The following is a 27,860-nucleotide window of genomic DNA, read 5'->3' as shown; positions in this document are numbered from 1 at the left end:
TTCAACCATAATTTTATGATGCTTTTTGTGCGCAAAGAAAACTAAAATAACAACAAAGGTCTTATGCGTTTGGAATGACATGAGGGTGAGTAATTAATGACAGAATTTTCATTTTTGGGTGAACTATCCCTTTAATCAGACAATTGTTTTATTCAGTTTACTAAAGTGTCAATGGGAAAACTTTTAGAATTGCAACTTTATTTTAATTTAATTTATCTGTCTTTAATCTCACTGTTAATATGTTTATTAATTTGTTTGTATACCTATTTTTTACAATTGATTTTAACCTGTTCTTGCCAGGTCATGTTGTGGCAGTGAAATCTGTTATTATTAAGTTAATGACGCAAATGATTAGTTAATTAAAAATCTTTTTTTTTTTTAAATAAATGATTCAATGACTCATGCATTGTCACGTAATGATGAACTCCGCTCAACCAATTAAATGTTTATTTATTTATTTATTTTTTCAACAGTTAGTTCTAGTGGTCTAATTTGATTGCTATCATCAGAGTGCATTTCCACTACAGCATCAAATCTGCGTTCAGTGCCGCTGCTTTGGGACGTGTCAGATTTAGGGCAGAGCACGCCTCAAAAAACATTGTTTACACCCTGTTTGCGTTTCATCTTCTTCTTTTCACAGCGATTGGTTGTCGCCCGGTGTTTTTCGCTCGATATTTGCTTAAAGTCGAGGAATGCCCAAACTTTTTGATGCTCTCGGCAGCTCTCTACGCTTTCTTTGTGCCACTTTCAATCCCATAATGCACTGCGTGAGCGTTTAAGCTCAACTTCCATAGGAATGAATTGAAAACAGTGGAAATGCACTGTTAGTATCCCTTCGCTTGTTTGTGTTTGCTACACATTTCTTCAACTTCCTTGCGTCTTTTGCAAGTATTTCCAGTGAAAATAAACAACACAGATATTCAGCAACTAACAGCACTGTTACTCGTGAGGTATTGATTAAATATTAAGGACTGCTGAATGAACACGCAGCAGAAATAAGTAAACCCCCACACCACACATTTTCATAGTGCCGTGTTGTATAGAGCTGCCTAGAGATGTTTGAAGGCTTCATCCACCCCACGCAAACAACTTCAGACTGCAATTAATCAGCAGGTGATCATTCTCTCTCTCTAGTCAAGAATTCAACATCTTTATCACTGCACACTTTCTTTCATATCACAGCATTACACAGTACTCTTTACATCAGCACATTTTCAGTTCAAAGCAAGATTTACAAAAGTGGCTTCTCTTCAAATGTTACCTGTTTAATCTGTTTTTCATTTTCTGCATCACTTATTCAGGTTACAATTAATACTTCATCCAAAAATAAATATATTTAAATTACCATAATTTACTTAGTTACTATTCACAGTGATCATGTCTGAGGCAACAGTATTGCTGAATAACTTAAAAATATTTTTTTTTTCTCACACAAAGCATTATATGACTTCAAAATACTTTTGCATGCAATTCATTTGGACCATTTATGATACATGTATGTTACTCGTTTCATATCTATTTACGAAGATGACAGTCATGGTTTCTATAAGCTGTGTGGAGATTCTTTAAGAAAAAGTCTAATTTTGAATTATGAATTATTTAAATTATGAATTTATTTGATCCCTTTAAAGGTACTTGACGAATCATCCCAGAATGCCATCTGACAACCAAACAATCAGTTTGGGTGAGTAATGTCTTAAAAAAATCATACTTGGTATTTTCAGCTATGCAGTGCTTCATAATTGACATGCTATGATGTAAATGGGAAATTATGTAATTGTAGCCCTAAACAATCTATTCTTAAAATATCAATAGAAATGGCTTTTTTCCCACTGTCCACCATTTCCCTTATAAATACTCATTTGTCATTGGCTTAGATATCAGCAATAGCCTGTTGCCTGGTAACATTGCTAGAATGCTTGTGTTTGAGAGAGAAACACTGCTTTTGTGTCTCTTTTCCTTTCTTTTTCTAACAATAATGTTTATACTACACAACCATCTAAATTTCTAACAGTACACCCACTGATGATGATCTTTATATGTAACAGTCAGTCTGGACATTATTTTGCAATCTGTTATCAGTGGAATTATTTAGCAGCTTGATATGAAGCATAATGCAGAAGCTGACAGGAAGCATCACACCACATGCCAAAACTTTCTCACACTTCCCTGGCTATTAATGAACACTCTCTCCTCAGTCGATAAGTCATGGAATGATGTAAAATAAGCTAGTCTTTCATTAAGAAATGTGTCGGTCTTTAGTTGTGAAATTGACTAGGACAATTGCGGCTTTAATGAGTTTTGGCTGAGAATGAATTCATACCAAAGACTTCCTGATGGCAGTGCCAACAGCTGCTAATGAACACGTTTCATCAATGAAAATAATCCAGATGTAACTCAGTTAATGCCAGAAAGGCAGCGTTTCTCAGATGCTGGAATCATTTCAAGGTAAAAAAAACTCCAAACTCATGATGTCTTTTTAAAGTTGTTAAACGCTGAGCTTAATGGAGGGAGCAATGACACTGTCATAGTCTGAGATTTTATGTATGTATGTCATGGCAGGTTATAATTTATACACATGCTACATCAATATTTACATAAATGGTGCAATCATTTAGCTTTTGTCTGTCTAACTTTCTGTTTATACAGATATTGTAGATAAACAGATAGATAGAATGACTGATCATGATAGATAGACAGATAGTGTCAGATAGCATGATAGAGTGACAGATATGGCGAGAGGTAGATAGAGTGATAGAGCAACAGAGTGCAATATGTAGACAGAGTAATAGGCAGATAGGTAGACAGATAAATAGAGTGCCAGATAGTGTGATAGAACAACATATCGCAATAGGAAGAGAGAGTGACAGATGGATAGACAGAGCGACAGAGTGTGATATGTAGCTAGAGTGTCAGACAGCATGATAGATAGAGTGATAGAGCATCATAGGTAGCATCAGATAGTATAATGCAACAGATAGTAACAGAGGGCGATAAGTAGATAAAGTACAACATTTTCATTTCAAATATTCATCAAATTTAAAAAAAAAAAAAAATCCACACTGTAAAAAATTACAGTGATTTTAACTGTAAAAACTGTGAAAATGCTATAGTAAAAACCTGTTTAATGGTTAACGGTAAGTTCCTGTAAAATTTACAGGGCAAAACCGTAAACTGACGTTCCCAGAATTCCCTGCTTGCATTTCAAATTTAGTTTGAATTTGATGTTTTTTCTTTAAAATAACTGTATTTCTTCTTATTTTTTTCTTATCAGTTATGTTTATTTGGGTTGTATGTTACATCTAATGTTTTTAAATGAATGTTTATTGCATATTTCAGTTCAATGAGTCTCACCATGATGGTGTTTAGTGCTTGTGTGAATGACACTGTGCACCTTCTAAATATGCTAGTATTTAAAAGCTGCTTCTGATGGGCTTTGGTTTAAACCTGCATTTGGTGGTAATCAGTATACTTCAAAGGTACAAAACAGATTTCAGTACTTCAGTAAGTTGGTATATTAACATTATATCAGTTAATGAAATTACGGTATTTAACTGTAAATTTAAGTTAAAACCGTAAAACCTAAAATGTTGTTACCGTATTTTTTACGGTAGAATTCTGGCAACCAGAGCTACCAGTTTTTTACCCTAAATTTTGCGAAATTTTACAGTGCACATTTGAATGCAAAAAGGCTGCATTCGAATTGTAGGTGTGCGTCAGGCTGCCTTATCAGTGGCGCACGAGATGTGATGGTGATGTAAGTGTTGTTGCATTGTAATGTTTTTGTTAGCCTATCCAGGTTAACCCACTAAATGAGGTGCTGCTGCATTGCTCATTCGAAATACTGAGGAAAAAGCGAACATCAGTGCGGAGAAGATCTTGTTTACGTCACCAACAAAATCTGTTTACGCAGAACACATATTTTACGCATTTTCTAAAGGGACTTCTATCACCGTTACACTTGCACAATAAACCCACGTTTAGAAAGCTATGTAAAATTAATTTGTTCATCTTTTAGAAAAAACATGTCTTGAGACTTTATGACGTTTTTTGGCCTTCTATTTTGCTCGATGCACCCTCTTGTGGCCTCAGGAGAGAAGCCAAAAGCTTTTTTTCCCCCTAACTGAAATTATTCCTTTTAATTGCGAATGTAATTTGAATATTGATAATATTTAAGTACAAAATTCCATTTTGACAGCCCGAGAGCATGATAAGTGGATCGAGCGATACCACGATATGTAGATATTAGATAGATAGAGTATCAGATAAAGAGACAGAGCATGATATAGAGTGACAGATGGATAGATAGAGCGGCAGAGTGCAAAATGTAGATAAAACATCAGATAGCATAATAGATAGAGGGACAGACTTTTATATGTCGATAGAGTGATGGGTAGATAAAGTGTCAGAGATAGCATGATAGACAGAGCAACAGAGCAGGATCTGTAGATAGAGGGATTGTTAGATAGAGTGACAGGCAGATAGAGTGCAATATGATAGTGTGACATAGATAGAGCGATAGTGTAATAAAGCGACAGATATATAGAGTGTGATATGTAGATGGATACAGGTAGACTCTGAAAATTCTGGAAATAAAGACATACGTAAGCAGCGAGGTACAAAATGTCTAAATTGGAATCAGATGTGGGGAGAAAAGATACATATCAGTTCTGAGTGAGAGAGAGTGAGAGAGCGCTGAGTTTCAACAGTGAGTCAGTCTGCTTGTATTACTGTGATTATTGAGAGCTTCTTCAGTGGAGAGAGAGAGAGAGCGAGAGAGAGAGAGAGAATGTTGTGCACGATTCACTGTCTTCTCTAGGATACAGCTCGCTTCCCTCCTCGTCTCAGTGCTCCTCTCTCTTCCCACTCAAGTGTATCTGATCCGTCTCTCCCGCACAACTCCTCTGTTTCTCAAGAACTCTGTGGATGACTCCTCCAGAAACCTCCAGCCACAGATGCCCGTTCTCCAGCTCATGGCTGCCCAGGACGACTCAACACTCTTGGGCTTCCCTCGTGTGGACCTGCCCTCTGTAAAGTGGATCCAAAGCAGAACAGTAGCTCAAGCCGGTCTCCTTTAGGGTGAGTATCATTGAAAAGATGTGAGTTTGTTGTTTACTGAGCCACGCAATCCAGTGCTTTTTTGTGGATGTGCATTTCAGTGTTTTGCTGTAAGCGGTTATTAATGTGTGACTCCTTGTTGCATATTGTCATTAGTGATCATATAAAAGCTGAGAATACGTCCAGGTGGCGTCTCAGATGGGTGCAGAGAGAGAGTTGAGGCTAGTGGTGCCAACACAGATGCTAACACTGTCAGCGTGTGAACTCTCACTGCGTGTCATGACACCAGGTCTGTACAGAGCATCACCACTGCGCTGGTCATTAGTAATCCCAGTACAACACAACCACTCAGATATCAGCTGCTGACTTATTCTGTAGTGATTACATCAAAAGTATTGAAGTTGAGCGTGTGCATTATGTGCTGGTACTTTATTAAGTGATCAGATGCACCAGTTTCACCAGAAAACAGGTGAAAAATCCAGAGCATGGGGTTTTTTGACCCTAGCAACCGCATCGCAATGCCCTAGCAACCAGCCTGGCATCGTGACAGAGTTTTGCACCACTCGCATTTTCTTCAGCAAAATCAAATATTTATTGATTCCCTGCGATGCAGTTCAGGTAACCGGTCTGTAGAGTGTTCAGGGAGAAAAATACATTATGTGGGTGTAGTGAAATAGAAATGTATGAGGAAAAGAGTATCAAGAAGATGACAGAATGGACTTATTTCTATGGAAACAGCACTTTCCTCTCTTTCTCCCTCCTCCCTCCATGCACTGCTACTGAAGACTCATATGGATGTTTTTATGTTCCCCATTGAAAAGAATCCGATAAGGCGTTTGTTTGCAATTTGAAGGGAAATGCATCTACAAATGCCGATCATTTCTTAGATGTGTTAGCAAACTAAAAAGTTGCTCTCAGACACACCCATATACCGCATAACTTCCTGTGTTTACCTCATTCTGTTACCACTGACATGAAGTCCTCTAATCCGGCTGTTGGAGATTTCAGGAGAATCGTGTCTTTCTGTCACTCAAGCTGTTATTAAGCCACTTAAACTGTCTGAATCTCACACTGGATTGGCTCTATTTCAGAACCTATGCCCAAGCAAATAGACGAACATTTGGGACTTGAACTTTGCTAAACCTGCTAATATTAGTATAGTTAGTCAGTTCAGTTCATCTCTGCTGCTTTTTGGTTTTAATTGCTCTCATAATCCTAAACCAGCAAACACTCCTAAATAAGCCTTGTTGACCTGTCATTATTTGTATTTTTTGTGGTCGTATCTATTAGACAAAATCTGTGCAATATAGCCTGCAGAGATCAGTATGGCACGATTCTGGAATTATTGATACAGTATTTGAATGGCATCAAGGATGTGCAGTGATCCTCATTAACATTAATGCAGAGCTGTCTGAAAGTGTCTGTAAATTTGACAGTGAGATGATTTCATGTAGCAGTCTGCGGTGTGTCGTGATGCACACACTCAGTAATCCTCGAGAGCTTAAATCAGCTCTCAAACACGATCCCCCCCACACACACAGATAACTGAGTATTATTTTTGAGAAATAATATTGTTATTGACGCGAGCACTCACAGATAAGTGCTGATCAGGTAAAGGGATTGTGTGGTCGTGACTGAAGCTCAGACGGCATCTATTCTATGGTTATAGAGAAAAGCATGAGAAACAGTTATTTTTATCTTTACACACAGAAAGGGTTACTGTCAATGAACTCAGGGCATGACCTCAACACCTGTTTGTGCATTCATGAGGTTGCAGCAACAGCCCCTTCAGAGAATCTATCTATCTATCTATCTATCTATCTATCTATCTATCTATCTATCTATCTATCTATGAATGATCTTTTGGAGCTTTACAGTGCTGTATAAAGAAAGTGGACGGTATCTATCATATCATATCATATCATATCATATCATATCATATCATATCTATCATGTTCAGATTTAGGTGATTGCTCAGAATGCCCTACTGCTTGTTTATGTATTTAATTTTTAAGTAATTTTAATTTATTTGTTTTTTGTTCCTTTTACTTATTTATTTTGGTTATTTTATTTACAGCTTTAATTTTAATTTATTTTATGGTTTATTTTAATGTGTTTATTTTATTTTGCTCATTTTATTTTATTGAATTTATTTTTTGATTAATTTTAGTTTAATTTGTTCATTTTATTTTATATATTCAATATTTATTTTAATTTATTCATTTTACTTATTTCTGTAATTTTTCTTGACGTTTTTTATGTATTTTTTATTTATTTTTATTCTATTGAATACATTTTAATGTCTTGATTATTTATGTATTTATTTATTGGTGACAAGTGTCAGATCTGTTGTTCACATATTAAACATATCAGTTATACCTTATCTGTCAGTCATCACAAGTTCTTGTTTACATTAATGCTCCATGATGTTAGATGATCAGTGATTTCATATTCATTTAAGCCTTCGGCATGTCAATGTGTCATAACTTTTAAAATATTCTGCTTTGAGAACTGTTGTGATTTTCATCCCCCTTGGTCAGAGTTTCTAGTTTGTTTCCCATTTCTCTACAGCTGAATTTCTCTTATTCTCCCTCCCCAGAGATCAGTATTAGCCGAGAGATCAGAATAATTAAATCATGCCTCATCTTGAAACACTGTGTTGATTTTCCACGTACTAAATTATGCATCCAGCTGGCTTCAGAAGTATAATCATATTTTTGCATGACCATTTGCATGTTCTGGTGATGTAACCTGCAGTATGTTTAATGGCGGATTGGATGCAGTTTGTTGTAGTGTTGAGGAAAAATGCACTAAATATCATGTTTACTTTCAAACTTTTGAACTTTGATCACAGAATAGTTCTAAACACCAAATGAAGATCATAGTTAAAATCATGCATATTATCTTTTTTATTTAAAAGTGGTTTGCAAGTTTAGAAATGATGTCATCATCTCATAAATAGCATCTGTGAGAATGTTAAACACTTGCATGACGTGGCTGTAGTCACGGGTTTGAGTCTGTATCGCACATGTGTGAACCGAGTCATGGGACCTTCAGCAGGTTTTACGTGTTTAGTGTGTGTGTTCTTGAAGGCTGCACGTTTCTGTGAATGTGAACATGAGTTCATACCGCTGCTTTGGGATTCCATAAGCATCTTTTGGGTTGTGTGTGTGTGTTTTGTAATCTATAAGCCTCCTAACGCTGAATTGTAAAGCTTCAGGCTACTGAAAGAAAAAGCCGAAGAGAGAGAGGGGGAATGATATGGAGGAGTAGAGATGCTTGTGCTTTTATTAGGAGCTCTTTTCTTCTGTCGTTAATTTTTTCCCTCCATCTCCGAGGATGCCAACTAGAGAGTGGCAGTTAGAAACAGTCTGTGCATATCTAATATGATTGGGCTTGTTAAAAATAGACTGCACTATACGCTCCGTGCTGAGCTCGTATGCGCAGAAAATACTTGCTTCTGTGGGATTCGTAAAGCAAAACGCAGTAAGGATTCAGTATACGTTCCCGTTCTAGAGACTAGAGAGAATTTGATTGGACAAAAATCATATGGTCCCCTGAGTGCAAGATGAGGTCAACAGTATGTTGGTTTCCATGGTAGAGAGATGGTGCTGCATAAATTACTTTTTAAAAATCTCTTCTGGTCACCAAGGCTGCAATTATTTGATCAAAAATACAGCAAAATACTGTAATATTGTGAAATGTTATTACAATTTCAAACAAGTGCTTTCTATTTTAATATACTTTAAAATGTAATTTATTCAATTGATGCAAAGCTGAATTTTCAGCATAATTACTCCAGTCTTCAGTGTCACATGATCTTTCAGAAATCATTCTAATATACTGATTTGCTGCTCAAGAAACATTTCTGATGATTATCAATGTTGAAAACAGTGCTGCTTCATGTTTTTGTGGAAACTTTGATATGTATGTATATATATTTTTATTTTATTTTTTTCAGGATTCTTTGATGAAAAGAAAGTTCAAAAGAACAGCATTTATTTGAAATAGAAATCTTTTGTAACATTGACTATAAATGTCTTTACTGTCACTTTTGATCAATTTAATGCATCCTTACGGAATAAAAAGCGCTGCGTGTTGACTTCTCTAAGCAGTTGGACTTGGAGGATGCTAAAAATGTGATAAGATCTGACTTTTTTAATCTGACAGATTTTATTCAGATCGAGTTGGATAATAAATAAATGTAATATCTGAATGCAGATCAAATGTGTTGCCTGACATCATGTTTCTTTTTCCTTTTGGAATCAAATCATGTGCCGTTTTGTAATTGCAGTGATTAATTATTTGTTGTTTGCACTCATATTGTTGGAGCTTCTGAGATTTGCGTTGCAAAGTTGAATCAATTTACATATCTCTGGGCTTAATTAGAGCTGAAATGGAGCATTTCACAGTTTTTCTGGCTTTGTGGATGACCAGACCGGTAACGTTTACTATTAACAACAGTAGTTTAAGTCATTTGTTTTGGTATGATTAAAATTTAAATTTCATGTTCTTCAGCATCTCCTTTTTTTCTTTCTTTCTTCTAGAAAGGGCACGTTCATTCAGACCTCGTCTTTCAGCCTACAAGCACACAAAGAACAAGACCTTCAGAGCCGAAGCTTTCAGATTGCTAGAGGAAGTGAATCATATGTGATTTGCTGATTACAATCATATGTAAAGGTACAGTTGACAGTGAAGTCTTCAGTTATTTTATGAATAATTCAATCCCTCATATGTGTACAGATGCCTGTTTTCCTTCTTGTTTTGAAAGATGGAGCAGGAGATTTCAAAAGTGCAGCGTAAGATGTCAGACCTGGAGTCAGTTCTGCAGCAGAAGGATGTGGAGCTCAAGGCTTCAGAAACCCAAAGAACCATCTTAGAACAAGACTTGGCCACCTATATCACCGAATGCAGCGTGAGTTTACTGTTTGCATTTGGAAATGTGGCGTGATGTGAATCGCACAGATTGGTTTGTGAAACGTTTTGTTTGTATATCAGAGTTTGAAGCGCAGTTTGGAGCAGGCCCGCATGGAGGTGTCTCAGGAGGATGATAAAGCTCTGCAGCTCCTGCACGACATACGGGAGCAGAGCAACAAACTGCAGGAAATTAAAGAACAGGTTTGAATTCACTTCAGACATTTCTGTAGCATTTTTGACAATGTATATTATTCCAGTGAGCAGAGAGCTCTATAAACTGCAAAAAGAAGTTCCTTAATCATAATTGTTTCATCTTCTTTCTAGAAGACATTAACATTTATGCAATTAGCAGATGCTTTTATCCAAAGTGACTTACAGTAGATTGCATTAATGCATTTAAAGCTGTATACATTTTTATCAATTCATACATTTCCTCATTATCCAACTCATAAGCCTGTCATTGTAAAGTGGTACCGACTTGTTTTTGGAGAATATGCAGGGCCTATGCCTCCCTTAGTCACAATGTGAAGGCTGAGGTTCCTTTTACAGATGTTTAATGCACTTATGGACATCAACACCAACGCCAACACAACACCGTAGAACTAAATAAACAGGACAAATATAACAAACATCAGTCACACATTCAGTTACACGGAAAACACGCATAGGACTTTAAACTCTTAAATGAACAAAAAATACATCAACATACCACTTTTGCCTGCTTGTAAACTAAGAGAGGGGGTTATGACAAAACAGGAAGTGATATACAAAGGCAAGATGGGAATAAAATAAAACAACCAAAAACTATTTTTCAATCTTGCAATCTTGCTCAAGTAAACAATAATTCAGTATAGAAATCACAATAAATATTGTAAAATAACCAAAGTATAAAGTTATACAAATTAAACTAATGAAAAGTTATACTATGATAAGCAAGTGTCTAATTACACAAGCGCCATCCAGTGGAAACAAATAAACTCAGAAAGCTTTGTGATGGCAAATACAGGGACCCTTAAGGAATAGTTCACACAAAAATGAAAATTTGCTAAATATGTCCTCACCCTCAGGCCATCCAAGATGTAGATCAGTTTGTTTCTTCATCAGATTTGGAGAAATGTAGCATTCCATAATTTTCTCACCAACGTATTCTCTGAAGTGAATTGGTGCCATCAGAATGAGAGTCCAAACAGCTGATAAAATAATAATAATAATAATCCACAAGTAATCCATACCACTCCAGTCCAGCAATTAACGTCTTATGAAAAAAGGTAAGTGTTTCTAAGAAACAAATCCAGCATTAAGATGTTTTTAACTTCCAACTGTTGCTTCTGGCCAAAATATGAGTCCATAATCCATGATAATGCTTCCTCCAGTGTAAAAGTCATCTGGTCTGAATCAGGAGAGAGATCGTCTTGGTTACGTATGAAACCCTAGTTCCCTGAAGGAGGGAACGGAGACGTCATGTCGGATGACCGACGAAATTGGGATCTCGCCAGAGAGACCAATCCACTTCGAGTGTAACTAAACAAGCCAATGGACAGTGGCATGCGATCATTGCATCCAGCTGCCGCTGATCACAGCGTGAGTATAAGAGGCAGCATGTGCACCGCATTAATTCATGCTTTCGCTGAGGAGCCGAGCCGGTGACTTGGCAGCTCAGCGGTGGTACAGCGACTGTGGCGACGGGATGTGATGTAACCGAGATGTTTCCATTCAGTCGGTCACTCCGTGTCACATCGGATGACCGACGAAATTGGGATCCCTACCAAAGTGCCACAGGAGCTGCCCCTTCCTGACAACCAGATCGTGCTTCCCCACTACGGGTCGTGATGAGCAGAAATAACAGCAACATAACCCTTAAGGGTGGAGGGGGACAGCCTATGCTCCAACCCTTGTTGCAAAAAGGAATGCACGGCTCTGATCGAACATCTACTGGTGTCCCCATGGTGAGAGGAACACCATTCGAAGAACGGGTTCCACTTCAGAGCATAGGCCCGTCTTGTGGCCCGTCCACGTGCTGAAGCGATAATGAGTGCTACCTCCTGGGGTAGGTCACCTAGAACCTCCGCATCCCATCCAGGGACCACACGTGGAGTTTCCACAGGTCTGAACGTGGGTGCCAGAGGGTGCCCCGTCTCTGAGAAAGCAAATCCTTCCTCAGAGGAATCGGCCAGACAGGGGCTGTCGCGAGGAGCCCGATTTAACACTCCTGGGATGTGGATGGTACGAAGGGACCTCAGATGCGTCTGACTCCAGAGGAGGAGATGGCAGGCAAGTTGCGACATGCGACGGGAGTGTAAACCACCTTGCCGGTTGATATACGCAACGGTCGCAGTGTTGTCCGTACGGACCAGAACGTCCTTGCCTTGCAGGTGCCCTCTGAGGCGGCTCAAGGCAAGGCGTACTGCCAGCAGCTCGAGGCAATTGATATGCCAACGCAGTTGGGGACCCGTCCATACCCCTGACACTGCCACAGCATGCCTGGATACTTGCTCCAGGGGCACTCCTGCCCGAAGGAATGAGGGATCTGACCACGGGCCGAAGGTTTTGCGGCAGGCCGGTGTAATCTGAACCCGGTGAGTACCGCGTTTCCACGCCCACCTCGGGATTCGGCCAGGGCTGCAGCCGGGGTGGAAGCAGCAGGTTTCCTCCGGCGCATGGTGTGCTTGATCGCCTCAGTCTTCTTCTGTGCTGCCAAGAACTGCTGGGCAAAGCTCTCGATAGCGTCACCGAAGAGGCCGGTCTGTGACATGGGAGCATTCAGGAACTGTACCTTCTCCTGCTCCTTAATGTCAGCGAGACACAGCCAGAGATGGCGCTCCTGGACCACTAGCGTGGACATCGCACGACCCAGAGACTGTGCGGTCACCTTCGTCGCTCGAAGCGCGAGGTCTGTCGCAGCATGCAGCTCATGTAAAACCGCCAGGTCGTGTCCACCCTGGTGGACATGCAGTAATGCCATGGCGTGGAGGGCAGAAGCCGCCTCCCCACAGGCTCTATAAGCACTGCCAGTTAGACCTGACGAATACTTACAGGCCTGTGAGGGGAGACACAGGTCACCCCGCAGGGTGGTAGCGGCTGTTTGACATAGTTGCATGGCCACAGACCGCTCCACCGAGGGGATGCCCGCGTACCCCAAAGCGGCCCCACCATCAAGGGTGGTGAGGGCGGAGGAGCCACAAGATTTGTTTTGGGCAGTGAAAGGTGCCTTCCACGATCTTGTAAGCTCCTCATGCACTTCCGGAAAGAATGGCACCAGAGGGGGGCGCTGAGAACCAGCGTGACCCCCACCGAGAAACCACTAGTCGAGGATTCCACACGAGCCCGACATTCTCTGGGTCTGGCTCGGACAACGCTACCACACCCGAAGGGGGCAACGCAGCCGAATCGCCATCCCCGGAGAGAGAGAGACCTCGCCCTCTGATGCAGCGATCGACATCTGGTCGTCAGAGGGGGCACCGAAGGAAACGCGTGGTGCACCCCGTCCAGCAGAGGGCCTTTGGCCTCCTTCGGCAGCTCCACCGGCTGCGGAGTGCTTGAGGGGTGAGGAGCTCCACTTGGGGAAGCCCTCACCGTGATCCTCAAATCACTTCTGACTCCACCGGATGCAGCGCCACCCCGGGTGCCGGGACAAACGCTGGATGGCAGCAGAGGCAGAGGGACTCCGCCATGTTTGACATAACAAAGTCTATTACGCAACTGCGAGTTGGTCATGTCCCCACAAGAAGAATATGAACCATCCACGAAAGCTTCCTCAGCGTGCTGAATGCCGAGACACGTGAGGCAGCGATCGTGACAGTCCTGAGGTGCCAGGACACGACCACACCCAGAAACGCACGGGTGATAAGACAAGACATCTTTAAAAAGACGCAATCACCCGTGTTGCTCTTTTAGAGTAATTTGCTCTTTCAGTGCTAAAGCACACAGGGGAGCTGGCCACCGCACACTCCTAGTGTGACTGTCCTCACGGAAATCGCTTTTCCTTCCCGTGAGATGATCGCTGCTGCGCTGTAACACCAACACTTGCTCGCTCTTTCTCACTCGCAGGATAGGAGAGCAACAGTGATGCACCGCCGCTCGGCTCTGAAGCGAAAGGATGAGTTAATAAAAACTAAAATGACAGCTTCACACAAAGACTAGACTAAAGCTAAAATTAAAACAGGCCGCCAAAAACAACACTAGTGGCAGCTGGATGCAATGATCGCATGCCAATGTCCATTGGCTTGTTTAGTTATACTCAAAGTGGATTGGTCCCTCTGGCGAGATCCCAATTTCGTCGGTCATCTGACGTGACTCGGAGTGACCGACTGAATGGGAACTGCACGGATCAAGTACTGTTTACAAGCCAAAATAGTCCAAAAGAGCTCTAAACAAATATGTGGGTGGTTTTTGGTGTGAGAGGACAACAGGAGATGGAGTTTTTTGCTTGAGGAAGTGTTACTATTGATTATTGACTCGTATTTTGGAAGAAAGCAACTGTTTGAAGTTAAAGTATCTTAATGATGGATTTGTTTCTTTCAAACACACAGCTTTTCATTTCACAAGAGGTTAATTGCTGGACTGGAGTGGTGTAGATTATTTGTAGATTATTGTGATGTTTTTATCAGCTGTTTGGACTCTCATTCTGATGGCACCCATTCACTGCAGAGGATCCATTGGTGAGCAAGTGATATAATGCTGCGTTTCTCCAAATCTGTTGAAGAAACAAACTCATCTACATCTTGGATGGCCTGAGGGTGAGTACATTTTCAGCAAATGTTCATTTTTTGCTGAACTGTTTACTAATGAACTAAATCACAACACAAACACAAAATGTTTTGAAAACAAAACCTTTCATAATACATTTTTTGTTTTTGTTTGTCTACAGTGGTTTATGTACCTCTGACTGACATAACCAGAGGTTTCAGGATAGTGTGCATTGTGGTTCATTAAAGTACAGTCAGGTCCATAAATATTGGGACATCGACACAATTCTAACATTTTTGGCTCTATACACCACCACAATGGATTTCAAATGAAACGAACAAGATGTGCTTTAACTGCAGACTGTCAGCTTTAATTTGAGGGTATTTACATCCAAATCAGGTGAACGGTGTAGGAATTACAACAGTTTGCATATGTGCCTCCCACTTGTTAAGGGACCAAAAGTAATGGGACAGAATAATAATCATAAATCAAACTTTCACTTTTTAATACTTGGTTGCAAATCCTTTGCAGTCAATTACAGCCTGAAGTCTGGAACGCATAGACATCACCAGACGCTGGGTTTCATCCCTGGTGATGCTCTGCCAGGCCTCTACTGTAACCGTCTTCAGTTCCTGCTTGTTCTTGGGGCATTTTCCCTTCAGTTTTGTCTTCAGCAAGTGAAATGCATGCTCAATCGGATTCAGGTCAGGTGATTGACTTGGCCATTGCATAATAGTCCACTTCTTTCCCTTCAAAAACTCTTCGGTTGCTTTTGCAGTATGCTTTGGGTCATTGTCCATCTGCACAGTGAAGCGCCGTCCAGTGAGTTCTGAAGCATTTGGCTGAATATGAGCAGATAATATTGCCCGAAACACTTCAGAATTCATCCTGCTGCTTTTGTCAGCAGTCACATCATCAATAAATACAAGAGAACCAGTTCCACTGGCAGCCATACATGCCCACGCCATGACACTACCACCACCATGCTTCACTGATGAGGTGGTATGCTTAGGATCATGAGCAGTTCCTTTCCTTCTCCATACTCTTCTCTTCCCATCACTCTGGTACAAGTTGATCTTGGTCTCATCTGTCCATAGGATGTTGTTCCAGAACTGTGAAGGCTTTTTTAGATGTCGTTTGGCAAACTCTAATCTGGCCTTCCTACATCTTGTGGTGAACCCTCTGTATTCACTCTGGTGAAGTCTTCTCTTGATTGTTGACTTTGACACACATACACCTACCTCCTGGAGAGTGTTCTTGATCTGGCCAACTGTTGTGAAGGGTGTTTTCTTCACCAGGGAAAGAATTCTTCGGTCATCCACCACAGTTGTTTTCCGTGGTCTTCCGGGTCTTTTGGTGTTGCTGAGCTCACCGGTGCGTTCCTTCTTTTTAAGAATGTTCCAAACAGTTGTTTTGGCCACGCCTAATGTTTTTGCTATCTCTCTGATGGGTTTGTTTTGTTTTTTCAGCCTAATGATGGCTTGCTTCACTGATAGTGACAGCTCTTTGGATCTCATCTTGACAGTTGACAGCAACAGATTCCAAATGCAAATAGCACACTTGAAATGAACTCTGGACCTTTTATCTGCTCACTGTAATTGGGATAGTGAGGGAATAACACACACCTGGCCATGGAACAGCTGAGAAGCCAATTGTCCCATTACTTTTGGTACCTTAACAAGTGGGAGGCACATATGCAAACTGTTGTAATTCCTACACCGTTCACCTGATTTGGATGTAAATACCCTCAAATTAAAGCTGACAGTCTGAAGTTAAAGCACATCTTGTTCGTTTCATTTGAAATCCATTGTGGTGGTGTATAGAGCCAAAAATGTTAGAATTGTGTCGATGTCCCAATATTTATGGACCTGACTGTATATACTGGAGCATCTTGTGACATTTGTCTTTGTTTAGCACTGGGGGGTCTGAGTGAGCATTTCACAGATTTCTCATATTATTCCCATAGAGCTTCACAGGCGTCTGCTAATAAGAGCCCTGCTGATAGAGTCCACAGTATGAGTACAAATGATCTCTGTCCATCTCAGCTTCTGAAACACTATCTGAAATAGCGATGGCCACTTACAGCCATGAGTAAAGTGATGGAGAATGTAAGACTGAAGAATGATATGTGAAGGTAAGAACATAATGGAAAAACAGCCTGCTTTCTGCCGCTTCTTGCATGTCTCCCCCAGAGCCAGGCTCCATCGCACTGCGGTTGCCATGGAGACAAAAATGGTACCTCGCAGTGAAGGATGTTGCAGATGCAGTGGAAATGCTGTCGTGACAAACCGGCAAAGGTCTCAAATTAGCAGCAATCAGACTTTAAATGGAGTGTTCACTTTTCATTTATCCTACAGATTTGATCAAACAGTTTGGTTTGACAAAATTTCAGTTTGGTTTCACAGAACTTTGCTACTAGTTGATGCTTTCAAACTCTGCTGCATAGAGTCATATTGTCTTTGTGCATGTGTTTTGTTATATTTATGAATATTTATGAACTAAACAAGTAAAAGCAATAAGATATGTAATTTTTTTTTTAAGACTCAACTATATATATATATATATATATATATATATATAATATACATACACACACACACACACACACACACACACACACGTTTGTTTCTGTGGATTTCCATAGATTTCTATTACTTTTATATTGACCAAAGATATTTTCTATCCCCTAACCCTAAACCTACCTCTTACAGAAAACCTATTTGCACTGTTACACTTTCAGATAAACAGATTGCCTGTCCCCACAATGTCAAAAATTTCAGGTTTTATTATCCTTGTGGGGACATGTGATCCCCACAATGTAGCATAAACAAGTACACACACACACACACGCGCGCGCGCGCGCGCGCGCACACAAACTCATTAAAACTCATTATTGTTTTAGATGAGAAGAGCATTGAATAGACATTACGAAAAGTAGCGTTAGAAATAAATATTTTGAATTAACATTGCATAAATAATGATTTGAAAACACTTTACTTAAAGCCCTAATATAAAATGCATTATAAATGTATAAATTAATTTAATGTATTAATTATGCTTTGTAATGCACCTTATAATGCATTGCCTGATCTCATAAATAATTGTAACCACAGTTATAATACATTATAATTTTCATCTATTCATTGTTACACCTTTAGAAAGTTTAATCCATTAAATCAAATGAAAAACAAAACTTTCAAATATTATAATGCAATTTAACTTTGATTGCAGTTATTTATGAAAAGACATTACATTATGAATATATTTATAATGTATTCTAGATAAATGCTTTGGTGATTACCAATGTTTTTTTTTTTTATGAATGTTGAATAGTGAAAATAAAAAAATAAAAAATGAAATGATACGCTCAATATGAAATGAAAACTGCCTTGCTTTTGCTCTCTGTTTCTGTTGTATGTATTATTATTATTACTTTGTCTGTAAGGACATACATTTTCACCTTAGTCTGAAATGTTTGCATGCACTAAACAAATAAGTTAATATTTAATAGAAAACATTTTAGACATTGTCAATATTGTCAGTTTGTCTGTTTTTGCTCCACCATGAAAATATATTTACAAACAAAGACAAAGCAGAAGCAGAAACAAAGTCTTTCTTTGCGAATAAATTAAGTGTTTTCCAACAAATCAATTATGTGAATGATTCAATGACTCATTCAGAGCAGTCACTTGTGTCTTTCCTTAATGAATTGGTATATTTGAACAAATTGAGTGAATGAATTTAATGACTCTTTCTTAAAGACAATCATTTGTCGCCACCTACTGATTAAAAGTAACTTGAAGAAACAACGTATCTGGAATGATTGGAATTTGCACAAAACACAAACAAGCAAAAAAAACAAAAAATGTTAATAGAGCTTTTATTCTCATATAAGTGACTTGTAAAAAGCAGTTTTAAATTTTATTGTTGTCTAATTTGATTAAGTTATTAGTGCTTCATATGGGATAGTAGTAGGTCGTTTCCTAAGTTTTGAAAGCCTTTATTAAATTTTAAGTTTATAATGTGTTTCATCTTGAAGCAGGTTTTGGTTAATGACTTGGGAAGTCTTTACTAAAGATTTAGTTTTTAAATCCCTATGGGAAAATGATTGTAGTTCTTGGGCTCTCTTATGCTTAAAAAAAGTTTGGTTTCATGAATATATGAAGTTTGTTAAGCTCAGGGGGAATCGGTCCATTAAGCTGTCAGTTCAGAGCATTGCTGCTTTTAAAGGGGGATTTTCAGTTCAGATGGAAGTCTTAGCGGTTGACAGATTTGGTTTGTGGTTTGACTTCTAGTTTTTGGGCTTTTAGTGTACTCGCCCATCTGAAAGTTGCTTTGGATAATGTGAATGGTGTCTTAAAAGACAATTGTTTTATTTACTGCGTTCAGTTTGTAGTCATAAATTAAGGCTTTAATAACTTTAATTATAATTTAAATTTACAAAATTTTAATTTTCTTCTAAATATAAACTTTGTCTCTGTTTCTCTTAAAAATAAATGGACATTAATATCAGATTTTAAGACGTTGTTAAGATCTATTGTTAAAGTCTAGAGGAAATGCATTTTAGATTATGTACTGTAGTGTTTGATCGATATGGGTTTTTCATTGCCTGATGTTGGTATATAAAGTACTGTATTTCTGAATTGCTGAAATGACAAAAAAATGTGAGATTTAAGCAAAAGCGTCAGTTGGCTTTTCATTTAATCTGATCGGCATTTAGGAGAAACAATTGATGTATTGAAGAGGTCTCATTTGTGGTTTTCTCTGATGAAGGAATGTTGCATTTGGCATCTTTTTAGTGCTTGCAACTATTGCAGATGCTGTAATTCCAGACACTTTCTGGCAAAATGTCATTGTCACGATTGATTTTATTTTTGCTGGAGAGCAATTAGCTCACTATTGAAAATTAAGCAATCACATTAGCATAGAGGACTGACAGATGAAGACTGTTGACTCACTTTGAGCTGATTTTTTTTTTTATTATGACTTTCATTTGGGAGGCAATTTTACAAAATGTCAAGCATCTCTTTTCTGTCATTCCTGGTGCATAATTATAAATCTCATTATGGTGATGTAAAGCAAAAAGCACAAACATGCTTTTCCATATCTGTTTTTGTGAACTTCACTGTTTTTCCTCAGCACTTTCACAATACAGCACGGTCTCGAGTGCCATATGCTTTTTTTTTAAAGGCTACTGCATAATATATGGGACAACAATCATATTAAAGGAGTAGTTCACACAGAAATGAAAATTTGCTGAAAATTTCCTCACTTTCAGGCCATCCAAGATGTAGATGAATTTGTTTCTTCATCTGAATAGATTTGGAGAAGTTAAGCATTGCATCACTTGCTCATCAGTGGATCCTCTGCAGTGAATGGGTGCCGTCAGAATGAGAGTCCAAACAGCTGATCAAAACATCACAATAATCCACAAGTAATCCACTCCAGTCCAGTTAACATCTCGTAAAGTGAAAAGCTAAAATTTAGCAAGAAACAAATTCTTTAAGATCTCTTCAACTTCAAAACGTTGCTTCCTGCTAAAATGCGATCTGTGCATATTTCTCTCCTGATTCAGATGAGACAAATTTTTCCTGGAAGCAATTGTTTGAAGTTAAAAAAAATGTCTTAATGATTAATTTGTTGCTTTCAAACACACACTGATGGACTGGAATGGTGTGGATTACTTGTGGATTATTGTGATGTTTTTATCAGCTCTCATTCTGACGGCACCCATTCACTGCAGAGGATCCATTGGTGAACAAGTGATGTAATGCTGCATTTCTCCAAATGTGAAGAAACGCTCTTCTACATCTTCGATGATCTGTGGGTGAGAACATTTTCTGTCAGTTTTCATTTTCAGGTCAACTGTTACTTTAATGCTCGGTCTCTGTGGGTGCAAATTACTCAAATTCCACAGGAGCATGTCTAACATGCTTTACAACAACTTTTAATAAACACAGACAGTTACTGATGCTATCTTCTGTGCCTGTCATGCTGGATTTCCTTTTCCCCTTTAACGTAGCCCAGGCTATTGTTCTAAAGGCTAAACGCCGTAAGATGTCTTGTTAGGCGATTGTGGCCTCGTCACACATGGCGGGGATGCAATTTGTGACCTGTAGCTAATGGCTGATGAAACGACGAGGGCCGATTCAGACTCGGACTGGCACACTCACTCCGTCCGCCCACTCGCTGGCCTTTCACCCACTCAGCACACTTATGTATCCACTTCTCCGCTCTGCTTTTCATGTGCTGGTCTCTCTCTATATCCCGCGGTTGGTTACTCAGACTGATTTCATCTCCTCTGCCTTATGTTCTCTCACAAAGGTCTTCTGATTCTCCTGTTTTATTTGATTCTGCCATTTTGCACGAAGTGGTTTGCTTAGTGCTGCATTCAAAATGGGTTGCATGGGCTCAAACTTATTCCTATATACTTTTTGTAATGCTTCTTTACCCGTATGTATGGCCATGTCGATCGCAGGAATATTAAACTAAAATAATCTTATAAATGCCTTTAAATTATCAAGGTTATCAAATCTTTGTTGAAAAACCTGTTGCATATAATCTACTAGGTGCTTTCTGTTGTCTGATTGATAGTTTAGATTTTTTTTTTAAAGTATGTTCATATATATGTATATACAGTGCCCTCTAAAAGTATTGGAACAGTAAAGAGAAAATTGCTCTGTTGGCTGTGGAGTCAAGACATTTACAAATATGATTAAAAGATGAATATGAGACAAAACTACAGAATGTCACATTTTATTATTGGGTGATATATATATAATTTCTTTTGTCTGATTTAACAGGATTAAATTGCACTACAAAACTTTGGAATAAAAGCATCTGCTACTTACAGTACTTGTCCATATGGGCTAAATAATAAAAAAAATTGGCCATGTTTCTGTTCTTTATAGACGTGGACATAGTAACTAAAGTGCCATTTTAACCATTTATGACCCTGCAGGAGTACCACGCTCAGCTGGAGGAAATGCGCGTGTCTATTCGTCAACTGGAGGAGAACCTGTCCGCCGCTCGCCGCCGCAGCGACCTGTACGAATCCGAGCTGAAAGAGTCTCGCCAGACCAGCGAGGAGCTCAAGAGGAAGGCTGTGGAATACCAGCAGAAGATTCAGAAGGTTTGTTCACGTTCAAAGCGAGAACCGTCCTGTTGATGCACGCTAGATGAGATGCGATCAGTCTATGTTTTGATTCTTCAGGCCAAAGAACAAGGCAAAACTGAGATGGAAGAACTTCTGACCAAATTGCAGAAGGTAATTTAATCACTATTTACTCACTGTTTCCATTCGCCGTTTAGAAGACCAACATATTTTGGTGCTAGATTTCCTAACTTGCTTAACCAACAGTATGAATGAGCCAAAATGTCATGCTGATTGATCAACACTAACCAGTCTGGAGCATAAATCATGCTGTTGTAAGTGCAATTGCTAATGCAGCTGTTTTTGTATTTAAGCTTCTTTATTTGTAAATGTCTCAGACCAATGCAGAGCAACAAGTGAAGACTGAAGAACTCCAAGAGAAGCTTGCCAAGGTACCATGCACATTTATTTAAAAATCAGCCCTCCTTGAAGAACTGAAACATGATTTGTTTATTTTAAATTCATTAATATTGTTGATTTATCTGCGTTGATGCGGTCATTGAACTGAACTGAGATGATAATGACAATCGCTTTGCATCATCAACACTGTTATTGAATTGAACTGAATCAACATTGAACTGAATAACAACACTATTGTCTTTTGTAGAGATGCTTTACTTCTGAAATATAAATGTATTTTATAATTAATGAATTTTACAACATTAACACTTTTATTTTACAGTTTGGATGATAACTAATCCATGACCCCCCAAAAATAGAAATAAAAAATCCCGTTAAATTCACGGTATAAAACTGGTAGCTTTAGTTGCCAAAAATGAACAGTAAAATACAAATAAAAACAGTGTTTCCGATATTACAAAATCAAAATGAAATATTGATACCTATATATATTTTATACTTATAATTTATTTTAAATTTTTAAACTTATAACCATATATTTCATTAAGTGAATTGTAATAATATACCAAAATCTGCTTTTTACCTTAAAATGTACACTGTAAAAAAAAATCTGTCAAATTCACGGTAAAATACTGGAAGCTGTGGTTGCCAGAATTCTACCGTATAAAATACATTAGCAACGTTTTAGGTTTTACGGTTTTAACTTAAATTTACAGTTAAATACCGCAATTTCTTTAACTGAGATTATCTTAATATACCAACCTATTAAAGTACTGAAATCTGTTTTGTTCTTTTGAAATACACTGATAACCACCAAATGCAGGTGATGATGAGAATGTCACATGATGAGCCAAAGCCCATCACAAGCAACTTTTAAATAATAGCATTTACAGAAGGTGCACAGAGTCATTCATACAAGCACTAAACACCATCATGGTGAGACTCCTTAAAATGAAATATGCTATAAACATTAATTTAACAACATTAGATTTAACATACAACCCTAATAAACATAACTGATAAGAAAAAACTAAGAAGAAACATAGTTATTTCAAAGAAAAAACGTCAAATTCAAACAGAATTTGAAATGGAACGCAGGGAATTCTGGGAACGTCAGTTTACGGTTTTTCCCTGTAAATTTTACAGGAAGTTTCCGTTAACCATGTAACAGGTTTTTACCGTAGCATTTTCACAGTTTTTTACCGTTAAATCACGATCATTTTTTACAGTGTAATAATACCAAACACTGTAAAAAAAATTTTAAGTTAAATTAAGTAAATAAATAAAAAAGTACACAAAACAAAGATATTTAGTGTATGTTTTGCAATAAAATACTGTTTCAGTTTTTAATTCATAAAATCGTGCAACAGTTTGCACTGTAAATTGTATATTAAATTATAGTTTGTACTTTGAAAAACTATAAATTGGACTGTATTTCACTGAATAATTTCATACAATGCCTTGTTGAAACATTTACAGGGTTTCACTGTCGATGGTAAGGTCATTTACAAACCAATGAACAGGTTTTTACTCTAGCTGTTTTAGTCTTTATCTGTACATTTTTTACAATGTTTCCCTCTCTCTCAGGCCGTGAAGGCGAGTACAGAAGCTACTGAACTCCTGCAGAATGTCCGCCAGGCTAAAGAACGTCTGGAGCGAGACCTGGAGCGTCTGCAGGCCAAAGAGGACTCCACCGACAGCCTGCGCAGACGCCTGCGAGAGACAGAGGTGACGCACTGCACAGCTTCTCCAGACACTTATCACTGTCTGAATTAATTAAAATGACTTTATTTACAAATATCATGATTATGATTAGATCAGATTCGACTTCATTGTCATTACACAAAGAATAAGCAGGAAGCAAGTCCTGTAACTCAAACAGTAGATCCTGAAGTGATTCAATAAAATGTAGACATTGAAAGCATCTGTCAAATGCATGAATGTAACTGCAAATCTAAGCATCATAATTAACCCATTGTAATCCACTTTTGCTGATGTTTAGCCTTAAGCTTACAGCTGATTGGTTCATTGTTGATGACGGCAGAAAATCAGAATTTTCTTATTTTGTATTGTTGTCTTGTTTTCAAGTACAAATATCGAAATATTCTTAAATCAAGGTATATTTACTTAAGAAAAAAATGACATCAGGTTTTTAGTCTTGTTTTTTGAAAAATTAAGCAAGTTTTTGCTTAAAACAAGAAAAAATATCTTCCAATAGGGTAATAAATAATATTGTTTTCCCTTTTAATAAAGTTTAGTCACTTAATTTTGATACTTTTTTCAGAAAACAAGACGTAATACTGTATCTTAAGTCATTTTGCATCTCAAGTAAATGTATCTTGATTTAAAGAATGACTAGATACTGTATTTCCACTGGGAAACAAGACACAAATACTAAAGATATTGGATTAAAAATAAAAAAACAGGATAATAAATTGCTTAAAAGCAGAAAGAATATCTGCCAGTGGGTAATAATAATATTGTTGTTTTCCTTTTGAATTAATTAGATTTTTCTTACTCCATTGGCAGATATTTTTTCTTGTTTTAATCATAAATTCACTTAATTTTGATACGTTTCAGGAAAAAAGGCTTAATTTTGTAAAAAAAAAAATTGCCTGTGAAGTAAATTTATTTTTATTATTTTTTTTTATTTTAGACATTTATATTGGAAAACAAGACAAAAATAGAAAGGACAGTTTTTGCAGGTATTTTTTATTTATTTTTTTAAGAATATTTAGATATTTGTACTGGAAAACAAGACAAAAATACTAAGTAAGAAGACAATTTTTTGCAGGGTATTTGGTTTTGTTTTATGGGGGGGGGGGGGTCCTTAAAACAAGAAGAATACACAAGGGGGTAATAAAAATATCCTTGTTTTCCCTTTCAATTAATTTTATGTTTCTTACCCCATTGCCAGATCTGTTTTCTTGTTTTAAGCATAAACGTCCTTTATTTTGATGCATATTTCAGGAAACAAGACTCAATATCTTAACTAATTTAGCTTCTCAAGTAAATATATCTTGATTTAATGTCTAGGCCATTATGCTGGAAAACAAGACAAAAGTAGGAAGTATGATAATCAATTTTTGTGGTATTTTGACCATCTCAGGTCGTCGTTTACAGTTTAGACACAGTGTAACCTTAATTTTAAAATCTGATTTATTAATAGAAATACTATTCCAGGGGCTATTTCTACCTGATCTAACCCCTAAATGTATTTATTGGTGAAATTCATTCAGGTTGAAACTGTGATGCTAAGCAATATTTTTGACCTGAATAAAATTAATTAATTTAGATGTTACTACATAAAGCTCATTTTTTTCAGTGTAAGGTGCCATGAGAACATAAAATGAGGTTTTTCCTTTTTTGGGATGGAACAGGATGGCAAGAAAACCCTGGAGAACCAGGTGAAGAGGCTGGAGATGGTGGAACGGAGAGAAACTAAACTCAAAGAAGACATTCATACCAAGTCGCAGCAGATCCAACAGATGGCTGACAAAATCATGGTAAGCCTGAGACGTGAGCGAGCGCTGAACTCCTGCTGATTTACACATTCTGTATCTTAAACACACACACAAACAAACAGGTAAACACTGGAGCTGTTCAATCAACACGACGTGTCGATGAAATGCAATTACTGCGCTCCAGAAACGTCTGCTGGAGGTGTCACATGCACACAGTAAAGCTACTTAAGACGCGTAACACCTCTTAGTCACGCGCGGTATACCTCCTCAAGCCCTCACGCTTGCATTAAACACACACATTTTCTGTTTTCTTCGACCTGCTTAGCCTGGCAGTGTCAGCGCTTCTTTTCTTCATCTCCCAGCATGCTCTCTGGCCCTGTCACGGCTCCAAAAGTGACAGATTGCAGTGGATAATCTCAGTCTTTGGCCACAATCATGTGTGTCACAATGACGATGTGTTTTTAGCTGGATGATTTATACCATACATTATTGATTTTTATGAATTAGTCACGTTTAACAAGTGTTTAAAAATGAAATGGCACATTCATCTGGAGACCAGAGTTGTTATCGTTAATTAATAATAAAACTATCTATTAAATCTAGACTCAAAACAACTGTTTAGCTGTGTATTTAGTGAATGAGCACTGTGCTACGTCTGTATTTTATGTATCCTCATTTTTTTATCCTTAACTCTTTTAATGCATTTGAAATAATGCTTTTAATCATTTCACTTTTTATTTTTTCGTGATTTTAAATTCCTTTTTAATGTAAAGCGCTTTGGATTATCATTGTGTATGAAATGCGCTATATACACAAACTTGCCTTGTCTATTAAAAATAGTTTTATTTAATTAAAATAAGGCTGAAATAAAATAAAATACAAATATTGTGTGAAAAAATTTAATAAAAGTAAATAGAAATATTTAAAAATACATAAAAAATGACAAAAGCACATAATAAAATTACTAATACAAAAATTGTAATAAAAACTGGAAATACATTACTACATAAAATACATTATTCATAACAAAAACAAGGAAAAATCTAACTATTTAAAGGGGTGGTTGATTGCGATTTCACTTTTTTAAAGTTAGTTAGTGTGTAATGCTGCTGTTTGAGCATAAACAATATCTGCAAAGTTACGAAGCTGAAAGTTCAATGCAAGAAAGTCTTTTAAAATTACGGCAGTTTAATGACTACAACGAGTTACTTCCCGGGTTTGTGACGTAACGAACCCCGATAAACACTGCCCCCGGGAAAGGGGGCGGGGCCATGCTGCACTGCTTTAGAGAAGAGGAAGAGAAAACTAGGGGTGCACGTAAAAATCTATTCATATATGAATCGCGATTCTGTCTTCAAACGATTCTAATGGATTCACAAGTTTCAAAATCAAAGTTCTAAAGCAGCGGTTCTTAATCATGTTCCTCGTGTCCCCCTGCTCTGCATCTCTCTCTCTGTCATTCAGATCATCAGCTCAGCTCCAACAATCAACTGTTCCAATTATACACTTATTTTCACATAGCTATGAGAAGCGCTATATATGGATGCTCGTGCTGTTGCCATGCTGTCTTAAAGCTTTAATCAGAATAAAACCATATATATTAGAAGCTAACATGGAGTAATAACAGCGTATCTAAAAGTATGAGACAACAACAAAACAAAAAATATATCATTAAGAGCTGTGTGCTTGCACAGGTTCTGCGCGATCCTCTTCACTAATATTCTCTGCGTCTCAATCGGGCTCAAATTGATAAGCAATATAGACGACGCCATTGTTTACAATTCAACACCGAGCACATGCCGCGGAGGTGAGGGGCGGGACGTTTATAAGCATCAGTGCTCATGAGAGAAGGGACAGAGTGGTGTGTGGAATAAAGATTACATATAATGCAATAGTAAACCATTTATAATTAAAAAAAAATGTATATGGTAGATTAATTTGCAATTAACTAACTAACAGGTTAATTAAAACTATTTAAAAAAATGTCATTCATTGAATTAAAGCTCAAATAAAATATAAATATATGAAAAACTTTTAAAAAGTTGAAGTACTAAATTGAGATAAAAATAAATGAAAGCTAAATGCAAATATTTAAAATATATTTAACATCAATGACAAAGGCATTTAATTATTAATTAAAAATTGAAATATAAACTGTAAAAGTGTATAAATAATTCAAAAATAGCACTGATGGAGACCTGTTAAGGCAATATGTTATCAAC

At 37.7% G+C, this 27,860-nt stretch overlaps 1 protein-coding gene across 1 annotated transcript in view; it reads left to right on the top strand.

Annotated features, from left to right (window-relative positions):
* Nucleotides 1-9,829: 9,829 nt before the first annotated feature.
* LOC306847761 (citron Rho-interacting kinase-like) overlaps nt 9,830-27,860 on the top strand; it is a gene marked incomplete at its 5' end in the record, with an annotated part of 58,690 nt that continues 40,659 nt past the window's right edge. Inside the window, 7 exons of the mRNA XM_079381908.1 lie at nt 9,830-9,973; nt 10,057-10,176; nt 21,623-21,793; nt 21,875-21,928; nt 22,153-22,206; nt 23,762-23,902; nt 25,555-25,680. Coding sequence (XP_079238034.1) covers nt 9,830-9,973; nt 10,057-10,176; nt 21,623-21,793; nt 21,875-21,928; nt 22,153-22,206; nt 23,762-23,902; nt 25,555-25,680 — 810 coding nt within the window. The remainder of the gene's footprint in view (nt 9,974-10,056; nt 10,177-21,622; nt 21,794-21,874; nt 21,929-22,152; nt 22,207-23,761; nt 23,903-25,554; nt 25,681-27,860) is intronic.

This window comes from Barbus barbus (genome assembly GCF_936440315.1).
Source record: "Barbus barbus genome assembly, chromosome: 28".
Taxonomy (NCBI): domain Eukaryota; kingdom Metazoa; phylum Chordata; class Actinopteri; order Cypriniformes; family Cyprinidae; genus Barbus; species Barbus barbus.
Note: the sequence above shows the minus strand (reverse complement) of the source record. Positions and strands in the feature narration are given on the sequence as shown.